General features: G+C 35.3%; 2 protein-coding genes across 2 annotated transcripts; one reads left to right on the plus strand and one right to left on the minus strand.

Moving 5' to 3' along the window:
• Nucleotides 1-1,384: 1,384 nt before the first annotated feature.
• On the minus strand, nucleotides 1,385-6,124 carry LOC111009247 (endo-1,4-beta-xylanase 1). The gene is made up of 9 exons (XM_022282270.2): nucleotides 5,908-6,124; nucleotides 5,386-5,806; nucleotides 5,222-5,278; nucleotides 4,752-5,080; nucleotides 4,509-4,668; nucleotides 3,975-4,318; nucleotides 3,707-3,884; nucleotides 3,067-3,603; nucleotides 1,385-2,763 (listed from the first exon to the last, which is right to left on the minus strand). Exons 2-9 carry the CDS (start codon nucleotides 5,470-5,472, stop codon nucleotides 1,657-1,659), a joined length of 2,799 nt encoding a protein of 932 aa, XP_022137962.1. The 5' UTR covers nucleotides 5,473-5,806; nucleotides 5,908-6,124; the 3' UTR covers nucleotides 1,385-1,656.
• A 4,169-nt stretch (nucleotides 6,125-10,293) lies between these two features.
• On the plus strand, nucleotides 10,294-13,836 carry LOC111009228 (70 kDa peptidyl-prolyl isomerase). Its single transcript, XM_022282243.2, has 13 exons — nucleotides 10,294-10,701; nucleotides 10,805-10,891; nucleotides 11,213-11,473; nucleotides 11,568-11,642; nucleotides 11,720-11,800; nucleotides 11,897-12,091; nucleotides 12,186-12,272; nucleotides 12,364-12,539; nucleotides 12,624-12,746; nucleotides 12,841-12,987; nucleotides 13,093-13,220; nucleotides 13,309-13,429; nucleotides 13,574-13,836. Exons 1-13 carry the CDS (start codon nucleotides 10,512-10,514, stop codon nucleotides 13,625-13,627), a joined length of 1,725 nt encoding a protein of 574 aa, XP_022137935.1. The 5' UTR covers nucleotides 10,294-10,511; the 3' UTR covers nucleotides 13,628-13,836.
• The last annotated feature ends 825 nt before the right edge of the window (nucleotides 13,837-14,661 follow it).

Raw genomic sequence — 14,661 nt, forward strand, 5'->3', positions numbered from 1 at the left:
TCAACAATGAGATGATACATGGATCATTCTATCATCTCATAAAAGATATTCAAATTAACATATTTAATATTATACTTTCTAATCGTGCAGTTAAGACTTATCCATAATACATTTAAAATATGTGTTGGCGCAAGTATGAATTTTTTTCAAAAGTTTCCAAAATTAGACGGGGGAGAGAGTTCCACCCTAAATTGGAGAGAGAGAGGACTGGACCTGTACACCACTGCTGTAAATATGGTTGAATATTAACTAGTTCATAAAGTTCATAAGTTTTTTAAAAGATTGTATTCTAAAAGTTGCAACTATCGTGTTTGGGATTTGGATGAATCATGCAAAATGTATGAAATCCAACCAATTATATCAGTTATATATATATATATATATATATATATATATATATATATATATATATATATATATTTTAATACATGTAAGGATGTGGGATGAAACTCACAACTTCTTAGTTTGAAATATATATCAATTACCGATGAGCTAGGTTCGTTTCAGCAAGTATATCAGTTATAATTGATTAGTTAGTATAAAGTAAATCAATGTATATCAGTTATAAATCGTATTTGAATAACATATATTAGAGGTATATTAATAAGGTATATAAGTAATTGTGAATAAAGTAAACCAGTGGTATATCAAAACATAGTTTATCAATGATATATCGGCACACCCATATTTGGAGTATATCAGTGTCGGGTTGAGGCTAAAGTATACTTTTTTTTCCTAATTTTGCATGGGTTGGACCACAAAATTTTGCTACTTTTGCAAATTCTTGTTGTTAATTTTGCAAATTGTTTCCTTTTTTTTTTTTTGCAGGATTGCAGCTGCCCTGAAGTTAAATATTTTTTCTTTTAAATGGTTGCATGTGATATTTGTATGGACTCTTAGAAGAAAATGCATGTTTATCACATGACATTCAAGCAAAGTCTTTGTTGCTAAAAAGTACCCTTTGTGTTCTAGGGAGCTTTATAGTTTTATTTCAAACTATTTTAAAAAATAAAATTTACAATTTTGAGTCTAACAAACAAAAAGATTTTAAAAATTAATATGTTATTTTATATGGGTATGTTAATAACATTTTCTCTCCATTGAACTTGTATTTGGGCCAACACAAACTTAACTCAACCGACTAAGAAGTCAGAAGTTCAAAACAAAAAAACTTAGTGCATGAAATTTAACTTCACCTATTTTGTTGTTTTCAAGAAATAGTCATGGGATAAGTTTTTTCATGGATAATCAACCCTAGGTTGTTAGGGCAGCACACGCAGTCGTAACAATGTAAGAATAGAAAATATTTCGAGTATCTTCTCCTCAAAGATTTTATAAAGAATAATCAAAATACTGTTACAACAATGCTTAAAAGAAAGGCAGGTCAGAAGAAATATGGTTTGTTGTTGTAAAAATAAAGGCAAAATAATTGTAAATGGTTCAGGTAAACTGACATAAACTTGATCACATTTATAAGGATGCTTCTCTTCCTATGTAAGACAACCAACGAGAACAGCACACGTGTATTTGTTACTCTGAATGGAAATTACAGACTAGAAATCACATACAAGGAGAGGGAACTTTCTTTCTATTGTATAATCCCACATCTTTGGAAATGTATGTACAGTGCAGCTTCATGTGTTCAGCAGTCGTGTTTCACAGATCTATAGATATCACCACGGGTGCATCTCCCTTTTCGACGACAAATGTTTTTGACATCTTTTTTGACGCATCCACAGTCTGTATATTGTATGTTCCTTGAAAACCTCGGAATTTGAATTCACTTTTCTCGTCAATCTGCCCACTCGCATGCGAAAGCCATTCATGTTTCAGGGCGATGTATCGTTTGCCAGCTTCGTTGATCTCTCCTTCTGCATTCACTAAATGAGAATTGTCCCGGCTCATAAAGAGCTCCCAGAATCCCCATAACATTACCCCTTCTACTGCAGGATGAGCAAAAGCTTCTCGAAGCATAACTTCCAAGTCATCCGCTCTAATGTATTCGTTTATGGATGACACGTCAAGTTCTGTGAACCAGATTGGAAGGCCTAAAATGCCCATTTTATCTAAACCGGAACTAACAATTGGTCCCACTGGACTGTCAATATGCCCTTGGATCCCAACTCCTTCCACTGGAGCTCCTTGCTCTTGCAGTTCAAGAATTTGCTCTATGTACCTTTCTGGACAAGATTTGGCGTCGCATCCATCCTCGACGTGATAGTCATTCACGAATAGGAGAGCTGATGGATCGAGTTTGTTAGCGGTCTTGAACATGTTAGCTCGAATATCTTTTCCGAGATGATCTTGATAGAATGATCCATGCAACATCTCATTGTTGACATCGTAGTGCATGAACTTCCCCTTGTAGCGTGTCAATAGGTCCGTAACGCGATTTTGAACGGCAACCATCATATCATTATTGTTCAAAGATTGAATCCATTGTTGTACTGTACCTTGCACGTCCCAGAAGATGCAGTGACCACGAGTCTCTATGTTGTGGCTCTTGCACAAATCCAACAACTCATCAGCATCCTTATAGTTGAAGTTTCCTTGTTGTGGCTCTGTCCAATACCACTTGAGCTCGTTTCCAAACACAGCCCAATTGAAATTCTTCACCAAGAAGTTCACAAAATCTTCATTGTCAATGTTTGTTCTACTGATGCAAGTCCCAAAAGGAAAACTGTTCTTCATTTGTCTAACTTTTATAAATGTGCCACTAGAGCTGGATCCTGAAAATTTGAGGGTGATATCGCGCCTGCGAATCTACAGTTCTCCAATTAAAAAAGGAAAACACAATCAGCCATCGATTGCTTGATGCTATTTCAACATAATAAGTGTTGCATAACCAGAAAAATTAATGAAACATGAAGAACCAAGGAATGTTGAAAACTATTGTTACACTTTAATATAATATAATATCACCGAAAGAATACAATAATTCATGTAAAAAAGGTTATAAATGCCAGATTTCATTCTCAAGGTACAATACAACTAAGAATTTGTAATTGCTTCCTCTATATGATTGACTATGTATAATGGTATCACAGATTCACATCTAAAATTTACCTTATCTGTCTGTGTCTTCAAATATCTTAACCTTGCATGGCGATCGACAGGAAAAATTTGAAGTCCAGCAACCATTAAGTCAACGTTTGGAGCAGGACCTTGTATATAAACCATAATCTTTGCTGATTGTTTCTCAATCCTAAAGGAACTCCCAATTTCATGCCATCGATCATCACTAATCTTGACTTGCCCGCCATTGACCCATTGGCTATCAACTCCGAGTGCAACATTGACATTTTGTGCACCAGTTGCCCCAGAGCCAACCTTTACCCAAGCAGACACTTGGTATGTTAGAAAGAGTTTCACCTTATCAGTGATCATCTGAGCAGGACCCATCCAAGTCTGTGTGCGATTCGTCACAAGGATGTACCGGCCGCTTAGAGGTTCAGAAGGGCCAAGGGAATCTCTAGCCATAGGAGGAACGACACGCGGCGACCCTGTTCCAACATTTAACGTACAATTTCCAAGGGGAAACCATCCATTGGTGCCATTACTCAGATTGCTATTCTCAATTATGTTGACTCCATAGGCTGGATTCTGCACGACATAAATAAAGAACAATAAGTGAATAAGAGAATTCATGTAATGATATAGGTCTTCAAAACTCCTAAACTGATTTGCAATTTCTAGTTCAACCAACCTCAACAACTGGTGGAGGTGAAGGAGGAACCTTTTGTGAATGCTTTACAACAAGACTGTTGATGAGAATATCAACTCCAGAAGGTGGACCTTCAATATAGATGACAACCTTTGATGGGGAAGCATTTAAAAGAAACTTCCCCTGTAATTTTACCCAATCCTTATCTGTTGCCTGCACACTTCACCAAACCAATCGCTTCTAAGTTTCTTCATAAATCATAGAAGTTTCTTTCTATCAAGGTGGAAACAAAATAAAAGGAGAAACTAACTTGGCAATTCCAATATATTGTTCACGGAGATTTGGTGTTTGCGCCCATAAAGTAGCCCGTACATCAGTAGTGGTGATATTGTTGCCATATACTCGAACAACAGCAGCAACATCATAAGCAAGCTTTCTCTGCACTCTTCCTGTGATCTCCTGCTGAATCCCGTTCCAGCTCTGTGCGCGCTCGGTTGCGGAGGCAAAAAACTTCCCAGACTGTGGGAGAACTTTTCCATTTCCCATTGAATCGTGCAGAGCAATCTTGCATCCTCTTCCAGACCAGTTTTTTACGTCATCCTCAAAACTTGGGTTTAGAATTATATTCTCATCGTCAGCATTGGCACTTCTGGCCTTCTCAGATAAACAGTGATAAAGAGAGTTAAAATCAACCTAAGACTCAAATTTTAGCTAAAAGAAAACCAGGTAACTTTTCGAATGACAACAATCCATATAAGTACAGACATTTAAGAAAGGGCAGACAAAGGGCTTTCTAAATATAATTTTCTCTTAGGACGAGGTTAGCAAAAAGAAGTATAAGTACCTCCAATTGATTTGGAACAGCACAGGTAATCTCCACTGACTGTATGAGTAAATCAATGCCCGGAGAAGGTCCTTCCAGATAGAATACGACACGGTCTGGCATGGGCGACAAGGAGAATGTACCTTCCAACGTCTCCCACTTATCTTTCAACACAGAAGTTCTGCATGCACTTTTATCTATTAGTTTTCCAAATCCAGTTATTTTATTCTCAAAGAAAAATAATGGGACAACAAAGTTAGTTACCTCCCAATGAACAAAAAGCTCGTAGCATAATCTTTGTATTCTAGCTTTAAGGTTGCTAGGACATCAGCAGATCCTTGAAGAGGTCCTGATACTCCAACACTTGCAGAAACTGAATAAGTAATACCTGGAGAAATTTTATTGGTGATTTCCTGCTCCAATCCCTGCCAGCATTCATTTCGATTAGTAACAACAGCATACTTAGCACATGAATTGACGGATGCCTCTTCTCGGTAATTTGACTCGGCCGGAGCTACGTGGCCATCACAGCTATTAGGGTGCCAAAATTGCAGTCCCATTGAGAAGTCATGGTTCAGTAAGATATTAGTAGCCTGTCATAAAAGTATGTGAATTATACAGGGGATCAAGAAATCGTCAAAATAAATAAACTATAATAGAAATCAGAGTTCAGATTTCATAAACCCCTTTTATCATAAAGAACAATCGTAAAAATGATGACTACAAATCCGTACCCCTAAAACATCACTGTCATTGTTCTTCTGCATGGTCTCCATGGTCACGACAGGGCTCTAGCCGAATCAAATGCAAATGTATAACCAATTTTATCAGATAAGAAGGAGTCAGTAATTAGTTAAAGAAAAATATAATTTCTTGAAGATGGAAGGCGGGGTGGAACCTGAGAAAGCTTGTCACTGTGGGGATTCTGATGATTGATGTTGTCGGGTGATCGGCTTGTGAAGCAGCAGACACATGCCCCCCTCATTTATAGGAAATGTAACCAGAATTATGAGTAGATTCTAAGGAAAGTATCTTCTCATTAACGATAAAGAAATTAACAATATGCTGCAATTAGCTTCCGTAAAGACAGTTCAAAAGGGTTGTTAAATTTTGCTTTGTGTTGCATATTCGACCAATGCTATTCTGTTGTGTTGTAAACATCCCCGCCTGCCCCGCCACTAAAAAACGCCATTATCACTTCCGCCGATGAACAAGAACGACAACAAAAAGACAATTCGCTCTCCGTTTGGGGATTTTCTTCCTATTTGACATGATAGTGAAACAATTGCACATCCTCAAAATTCCCCACATCCATGTATCTGTTCATATTCCAAGATCCATAATCAAGTGCTACTCTTTTCAATCGGCATTTCAAAGTAAAGACCCAAAAAATAAGAAGAGAAAAAGAAACAAAACTTACCCGGTTTCGAGTACGAAAGGAAGAGGACCAGGTAATCCCAGCAGAAACTTCACCGCCGAGTAAGAAACTCTGCCGGCGGCCGTCGCCATCTGCTGGGTTCGCCGCTGATCGTCGCCGTCGCCGTCCACTACGGAGGGAGAGGGAGAAATCGCTGGCTTCCCTCTACGGTGAGAGAGAGAGCTGTTAAAATAAATAAATAAATCCATTTGGCTCCAATTTCCTTTATGATGCTTTTAATCTTCGGTCCTGGTAGTTTAAATATATAAAATAAAGGGTAGAGAAAAATAGCTTAAAATGTATTTTAACATAAACTGTATTTTAATTAATATTATACCATTTCAACCAACAAGGGCGGCTCTGGTAGTTTCTGGAAAAATGTCATTTTTGTATCCTCAATTTTTCTTTTTAGAAGTGGTCGTTTTCTAAAACATTATTTATTCTAGCCCTTTTGACAGAAATGCCCTTTTGTATCCTCAAAGTCCATTCTCACCTTTATTTGGGTAAGGTTTATTAAAAAAAAAAAAAGATTATTGGAACTAAAACTTCACAACCCCTATACTTTTTTCTCCTTTATATTAAAATTTAACAAAGAGAGAAAATTGAAAGAGAAAGCTTTGATTTTATCACAAAAATTAAATCCAAATCTTTTTGAGAGATGTTGACTATAATTCAAAAGAAACCAATACACACACACACATATATGTTGACTACAAATTACAAATAGAATTTATCAAATTTTCAGTAAATTTCAACCAACTTGCAATTTTTTTAAATGATAAATATCATATTTAAATTATAAATATTTATCCAACAAAACCTGTAAAAAAATATCACTTAAATGTAAATGTAGTTTAAGAAAAACCCATCACATTCCAATCCCTTTCTTTTATTTTTCTCTCTTTTTTTTAATACAATCTTAATATTTTTATTTAAACTGAGTTTTGAATAACAATATTATCTTTCTCTTAAAAAAAAATGATTGTTTCATTTATCTAGACTAGAGGCAGTAAAAAAATTCGATAATCTAAAAAAAATGATCAACTAAATCTAACCTATACGATTTTGGTTTGGTTCAAGTAAATGAAAACTCTATTACTCTATGGATTAGATCCAAAGATTTACCTAAAATATGTTTTGGTTGAACTGAACCGACCGAACCTATTTTTAATTGTAAGACTAATTCTTTTATTCATTATAAAAATTATATATAATTTTATTTCATTCAATAATAATTTATGGATTTTTTTATTGTACAACCATCTTTAAAAACAACTTTTTAAGAATTTTTTTGGGTGTACATTTACAAATAAAAATCAACTTGCGTGATTTAATATTAAACAACGTATAAATAAATGTTTAAGATATTATCATTTTTTGTCAAAAAAAAAAAAGATATTATCATTTAATTCTTTTTTTTTGGGTTATAAAATCTAGCTAAATAAAATATTTTATGGTTGGGTTGGGTTGAGTTTATTATTTAAATATTGTTTGGGTTGAATAAATTTACGATTCATAGGAAAAGTAACAAAATATGTCTATTAGTCTGAAAAAAACATAAAAGTATATTTATTTTTAACTTATTCATATTAAAACATCTTATATATGTATATAATTTTATTTGTAACTTAATCATTTTAAAATAATTGAGACAGTGTATTTTGTTTTTTAGTTTATTCCAATCAAAATATTATGTAATATACATGTGAAACTTTGTTCTAATTTATTGTGAACGGTTTGATTGAATTGAAATTTTAGAATGCATGATAGTCGATGAATAAAAGAAAATAAATAAAATAAACAAATTGAGAAAATAGAATGCATGAATTGTAGGATCGAATGATAACACGGGGATGAATATGGTTGCTTACCACTTTTTCAAAATTAAAAATAAATTCAAAGTAATAAACAAGAAAAAGAAATATTGAACAAAAAATTTAAGTAAACCTATACATGCAATATAGCAAAATTAAAAGTAGATAAATACTGAATTTAAAAGAGAGAAGAGAAGAGAGTGGTGATACCGAGACTTTTTATGGTGGTTTGGAATTTTCTACTCCACTGCAATGGCCCTCTTCGGTGTACACACACCTTAATACAAAACCCAATTTGAAAATAAATAAGGTAAGAACATAAGTGGATTACACAAAATTTAGTAATTGATAAAAAGCCAGAATCTCTACAAAAAAAAAAAAGAAGAGGTTATGTGTAGGATTTTGCAAAAGTTGAGAGGAGAATTTGAAGATAAAAAATTTTGCTTGGTGTATAGAATGGTAAAATTTGGTGGCTTTAAATAGAGTTTTGATGATGAATTTTGGCCATTGGATTTAGGGCAACAAATGATGAATAATGTAGATTGAGAGGTGAGGTAAGGAAATGAAATAAAAACATAATCATGGTGATTAAAAGAAATCAGTGGAGATTGATAAATTATTGAGATTTGGAATGATTGAGGAGATTGAGAGTGATTGAGGAGATCGAGAGCAATTGAGGAAATGGATTTGTAGAGATTGAAAGCGTCACATCTTCTCATTTGTTCGATTGTTGGATACCACGTCAGTATAACTATATCCTCTCGATGCCACCTGTCAACTTCTGAGTGGTTCACTTATCCATGTCACCCACCACAGATTTTTCCACTTGTCCACATCAGTTGCCACGTAGGATATTTCTCCTGATTTGTTTTGACCCTAACTTATTTGTTTAAACTCCGATTTGAGTGATTTGATAGACATTAGTTTTGTCTTTTTGAACTCTACGCTATGGACACTTTGAAACATTCAAATTGTTAGTTTATACTTGATATGTGATCGTCAAAATATTTGATTTGATTGAAGCTATAAAACTAACATAAATTACGAAATAGCTAATTAACAATAAAAAATAAATGAAAAAAAAACTCAAATCTAGGTTACACATTCTTGCACTCCAAACACGGGCCACCCAATTTCATCCCCACATTCTTACATTCGAGTCATCACGATACTTCCAAATCTACTTCGAAGCTTAACAAAAGCTACAAATGCCAAACTTACCCCCCAAACGCTCCTAAATGGTTGCATGTGATATTTGTGTTGACATTCAAGCAGAGTCCTTGTTGCTAAAAAGTACCTACGGAGCTTTACATGTTTATTTTAAACGAGTTTAGAAAATAAAGTTGAATGAATTCACAATTTTGAGTCAACAATTAAAAGATTTTCAAAATTCATATTTTATTTTATTTAGGTATGTTAATAACATTTTCTTTGTAACTGCCAAACGATAAGAATTTGAATTTGAATTCAAACATTGTGTAATAGATTGAAAAGTAAACTAGTATGTAGATAAATAATTTTTCGCTGATAAAAATTGGTTATATCCTGACCTCGATATATCAGTGATATACCTAATGAATTATATTGCTGATATATTATATTTAGTATGCTTTATATACTTCAAGATATCAATGATATACTCTCTATCTAGTCTGTCAATTATATATAATTGATTTATCTAATAAAATTTATGAACTCCAAAAATTGTCAAATAAGCTTCCTAAACTTTTAATTTTATGTGTAAAGGGTTCGTGAACTTTAAAAGTGTAGTTCTTGAACTTAATTTTGTTGCTTAATAAATTTTTGATATATATGATATTTTAAAAAATCAACGAAGGTAAAAAATTGGAAGTTTAGAGACATTATACATTTGTTTAGTTTATGAATCTATTAAACACAAACTAGAAAGTTCAAGAATTTTTTTTTTTTTGCATTTTTTAAAATTCAATGTCTTATTAGAAACAAAACTTGGAGTTTAATAGAATTTAAAATAAAAAATAAAATTAAAGCTTAAATGTAAATATCGTAGATATTATCAAAGTTGAAACTCTTAAGGTTAAATTACAAGTTTAATGAGATGGTATCTATATCCAATTTATTTTTATAATATAAAAAATGTCGATCAGGTCTCCCAATTTTGTAATAGTGTGCTTAATATATTCTAAACCTTAAAAGTGTATAATAAGCCACAAATTTTTAATTATTTATGAGGTCCCTAAATCTTAAGAAAGTGTTAGACAAGTCAAAAGTCTAGTAACCACGTACCTGAAAGTTCAATGATCGCCAACATGAAATTGAGGGTTCAAATACTCAGCCCGCATCTGTTGTATTTAAAAAAAAATTAAAAACTCCATGATCGGTAGTCCCATGTTGCGATTGAGAGAGCATACATGTGTTTAGTCCATCTATAAAAATTATACTCGAATCAAAATGTTGGAGGTTAGAATTGTCGAATTTTTATTATATATTTTTTTTTTGAGCCAAATGAACGAAAAATCGAAAGCCCAATGAGATTTAGCCCAACATTTGTACTTAAAAGTTAGGGTTATTTCATTGAAGCCCCCACAAATTTTGGTTCTAGAACCATCCTGAATTCGCCAGATCGTAGAACTCTCTAGACTCTCTTATCGCTATACGCTACTATAAAATCCAATCCCCACCGGAGCAGAACTGAGTATCGATCGGAATTGACATTTCTCATCGTTCGAATTCTGTTTCGTTCGTATTCTTGCTCGAATCTCTGACCCCTCTTCCCTCTTCCACTCGTTGGATTCACCGCCGATTCCTCCCGCCATGGATGACGATTTTGAGCTCCCATCTGCAAGCAATGTGGACGACGAAATGGGCATTCCGGGGGACGAAGCGGAGAGCGCGGTCCTGAAGGTTGGCGAAGAGAAGGAGATTGGAAAGAACGGGCTGAAGAAGAAACTTGTCAAAGAAGGTGAAGGATGGGAGACTCCCGACACTGGGGATGAAGTCGAAGGTAAACTCTCGATCGGTTGATCTAGTTGAGGCCAGCGCTTGAACTTATGGGGATTGTTGTGTCTAATGTAACGAATTCGGGCCCTGGTCTCTGTTTTTTGCAGTGCATTATACGGGAACCCTTCTTGATGGGACTCAGTTCGATTCTAGCCGTGACCGAGGAACGCCTTTCAAGTTCAAGCTCGGCGAAGGTAATTTCTAAGCTAGGATTACTGTAAAAGCACCATTTTTTACTCGAACATATGAAGAAATCTGATAACCGTAACTGCATCAAAATTTCTTTTTACTTTACATTTCTGGATTAGATTATCAGTAGGGGACTGTGCTTAGTTTAACTCGGAAACAGAGATTGACCCAAATTATAGGATGATCGTTGGTAATTTACGTGGACCAGAGGAATATTTCCTGGAATTAAACTTATCTCTTGTAATCCATGGTTATTTCTTACTGTTCTTGAATTTGGTCTTTAATGAAGTGGCCACTTAGCTCACGTCAGTTGTTTATTTCACCAGGGCAAGTGATTAAGGGATGGGATGAAGGTATCAAAACCATGAAAAAGGGTGAAAATGCAGTTTTTACGATACCCCCTGAATTGGCCTATGGAGAGTCCGGCTCTCCTCCAACCATTCCACCAAACGCGACACTTCAATTTGATGTTGAGCTACTTTCATGGCACAGCGTCAAAGATATCTGTCAAGATGGAGGAATCTTAAAAAAGATCCTTGTTAAAGGAGACGGCTGGGACAAACCGAAGGATATAGACGAAGTTTTGGGTGTGTAATCCATTTCAACTTTTTTTCCCCCTATATGTAATGGTTTAACTTCTAAAAAATATCAATCTAACCGTATGATCTATGATCTTTCCAGTTATCTATGAGGCTCGTCTTGAAGATGGTACATTGATCTCAAAGTCTGATGGGGTCGAATTTAATGTCGAAAAGGGTAGGTTTTCATTGCCCCCGAAACCTTGTTGTCTTAAATTTGAAGGGTGCCTCTGAAGTGTCTTACTCTGGTTGTAGGATACTTGTGTCCTGCCTTGGCAACATCTGTGAAGACAATGAAGAAGGGAGAGAAAGTACTGTTGACTGTGAGGCCACGATGTGAGCAAAATCTACGCACTCTACTTTTTAGTTCTTATGCCTTGAACTGAACTTTAGTGGATATGCTAATTGTTACTTACTGTCATCCCTTGGCAGATGCATTTGGAGAGTCTGGCAGGCCTGCAGCTGGAGAGGAAGGTGCTGTGCCTCCTAACGCCACTCTTAAGATAACCCTTGAGTTGGTTTCTTGGAAGGCTGTCATTGACATTACTAAGGATAAGAAGGTCCTGAAGAAGACCCTGAAGGAGGGAGAAGGATATGAGCAGCCAAATGATGGAGCAGTGGTTCAAGGTGACATAATCATTCTCTGTTGTTTGATAAATGTTAAATGATTTGGATTGTAATGCAAGTATCTAACTATATTGCGTCTTGTTCTTCATGCCAGTTAAACTCACTGGTAAACTGGCCGATGGGACAATTTTTACTAAGAAGGGTGATGATGAGAAGCCTTTTGAGTTCAAAGTCGACGAAGGTAAATTGGTCTCGGTGATGCTCTTATAATACTGAAGGATCCAGGTTGTACTGTGTCTGTTAACTGATTCGTAATTTGGAATGTGGAACAGAACAAGTCATTGAAGGTCTCGATTTAGCTTTGAAAAAGATGAAGAAAGGTGAAGTCGCCTTGGTGACCATCCATCCACAATATGCTTTTGGGTCTTCCGACTCATCTCAAGATCTAGCCGTGGTTCCTGCAAACTCAACTGTATATTACGAAGTTGAGCTGGTTTCATTCGTCAAAGTATGTCTGCAATATTCATCTGTCTCAATATTTCCATAAGAAAACATTCCATCGAACCAATACTAAGGCTTCTTGTTATTGCAGGAAAAGGAGTCTTGGGACCTCAACACACCAGAGAAAATTGAAGCAGCAGGGAAAAAGAAGGAAGAAGGAAATGCTTTGTTCAAAGCTGGAAAATATGACAGAGCGTCAAGGAGATATGAAAAGGTATTACAAGGAGAAGCAAACGCTTTGGTGTTGTTATAGACTCCGATGACCGAAAATTATGGCTAACTTTGTTCATCTTCCAACTTTGTGATAGGCTGTTGGCTACATTGAATATGATACTTCTTTCAGCGATGAGGAGAAGCTACAGAGCAAGGCACTAAAAGTTTCATGCAACCTCAACAATGCTGCGTGCAAATTGAAAGTTAAAGACTACAAGCAAGCAGAGAAGCTCTGTACTAAGGTCTGCCCCGCGGTACTTTTAATCTTAAAATTAGACAAGAAAAGAGGACCCATTTTCTTTCTTAGCCAGTTATCCTAACATAAACTCTAATATCTGGATGAACAGGTGTTGGAACTCGACAGTAGGAATGTGAAAGCTCTCTACAGAAGGGCTCAAGCATACATTCAACTTGTCGATCTAGATCTTGCCGAGCAGGATATCAAGAAAGCCCTCGAGATTGATCCAGATAACAGGTAACAAACGAACCTCGACAAGCTTATAAGCCTTTAAATTCAATGGTAGCTGCTGATAGACATGCTGGATTGCCTTGTAAATTCTCAGGGAAGTGAAAATGGAATACAGACAGCTGAAGGCGAAGGTGAAAGAGTACAACAAGAAAGATGCACAGTTTTACGGCAACATTTTTGCAAAAATGAACAAGTTGGAGCAGGCCAAGTCTGCTGTAAGTTGACCAAAGAGCTGATGTTTTCTATATTAAACTAGTTGCTAAACAAAATCTCCCTCCCCAAAAGATTGCCAGAGAGAGAACTTTAAAATCTTCAATTCTGACACTCCCCTCCCCTTTGTGATGGTTGCTGGATTGCAGAACTCATCTGGAAATCAGGAGGCAGTGCCAATGACTATTGATGGCAAAGCTTGATGATGGCCAATACCAATAGTTTGAAACTTAGCATAATGAAATGTTGTGTGTCATCTTTGGAGATTTAGTTTGGATCGGCTGTGTTCTTCTATGCTTGGTTTTTGTTTTCGTTGAACTTCAAGTTCCTGGATTCCTTATGCCACTTTCTAGCTGAAACTAAATGAGGTGCTAGTTGTTGTGGATTGAGTAAAATCCTATTTCAAGTTTTATACCTCGTATTATCACATGCTTTAGGTTTGAATCTCCAGTTCCACACGGGTAAATCTTACGTCTCAAAGAAAAATAATATATTTGTCATAGTGTTTATTTGGTTGGGACTATGATGAATAAATGATGGAAGCTAGATCAAAACTATGCCCAGAAAACTGCTTATCAGCCATTTTCCAAGTGGATTTTGCATGTTTTTACATTGTGCTATAGTTTGTTTGTAGTTCTGGGAAAAAAATTATAAAAAAATTGCATAAAATTATTTAAATTAACGAACAAATCTTTCAGCAGTAGCGGAAAAAAAGAAAACAAACAAGTAGATGAGATCTTCAATAATTTTAAATTTCTAGTGTTATTTTGTACCTTGATGAGTTTGTTCACAAAATTAAATTAAAAGCATATTATAACGGTTAAGCGAAGAAATAAGTTCGACGGCTTTGGCTCCTAAAGACTAACCTTTGATTTTGTAAGCTTTGGATCAGTGATTTAGAGAGATACCCTCGACCAACCTTTTAAAAGTTGAATTGACTAATCGCTTTGAATGAGCTGTTTTTCTGATATTGAAACTTTTTAGATTAAGAGAACTTGAAATTTTGAAAGTTAGAACTAAATAGATATACATCATATGCTATTAAGGTAGGGATGTATGTTATTTAGTACATTGTTCTCTCGAATGTACTTTGATACTTAATTATAATTCAAGTTTGGAGGGCTTAACCTTGCATAAGACCGCCCTCTTCCTCGTGAGAAAGAGTAAAAAGAGTATATGAATGTGAGGGTAGAGACAGGCGACATGTCGTAGATTTTGAGGCGATGTTCTAAATATA

This window comes from Momordica charantia, assembly GCF_013281855.1.
Source record: "Momordica charantia cultivar OHB3-1 chromosome 5 unlocalized genomic scaffold, Mcharantia_2.0 BLBB01000005.1, whole genome shotgun sequence".
NCBI classification, from domain to species: domain Eukaryota; kingdom Viridiplantae; phylum Streptophyta; class Magnoliopsida; order Cucurbitales; family Cucurbitaceae; genus Momordica; species Momordica charantia.

Bases quoted from the DNA above. Each gene is read 5' to 3' on its own strand.
- LOC111009228 (XM_022282243.2), top strand. From the start codon at position 10,512: ATGGATGACGATTTTGAGCTCCCATCTGCAAGCAATGTGGACGACGAA. The intron at 12,092-12,185 runs GTGACATAATCA...TCTTCATGCCAG, and splicing joins TGATGGAGCAGTGGTTCAAG to TTAAACTCACTGGTAAACTG. The intron at 12,540-12,623 runs GTATGTCTGCAA...TTGTTATTGCAG, and splicing joins AGCTGGTTTCATTCGTCAAA to GAAAAGGAGTCTTGGGACCT.
- LOC111009247 (XM_022282270.2), bottom strand. From the start codon at position 5,472: ATGAGGGGGGCATGTGTCTGCTGCTTCACAAGCCGATCACCCGACAAC. The intron at 5,081-5,221 runs GTACGGATTTGT...CTTTTATGACAG, and splicing joins ATGACAGTGATGTTTTAGGG to GCTACTAATATCTTACTGAA. The intron at 3,604-3,706 runs GTTGGTTGAACT...TATGTCGTGCAG, and splicing joins CACCTCCACCAGTTGTTGAG to AATCCAGCCTATGGAGTCAA.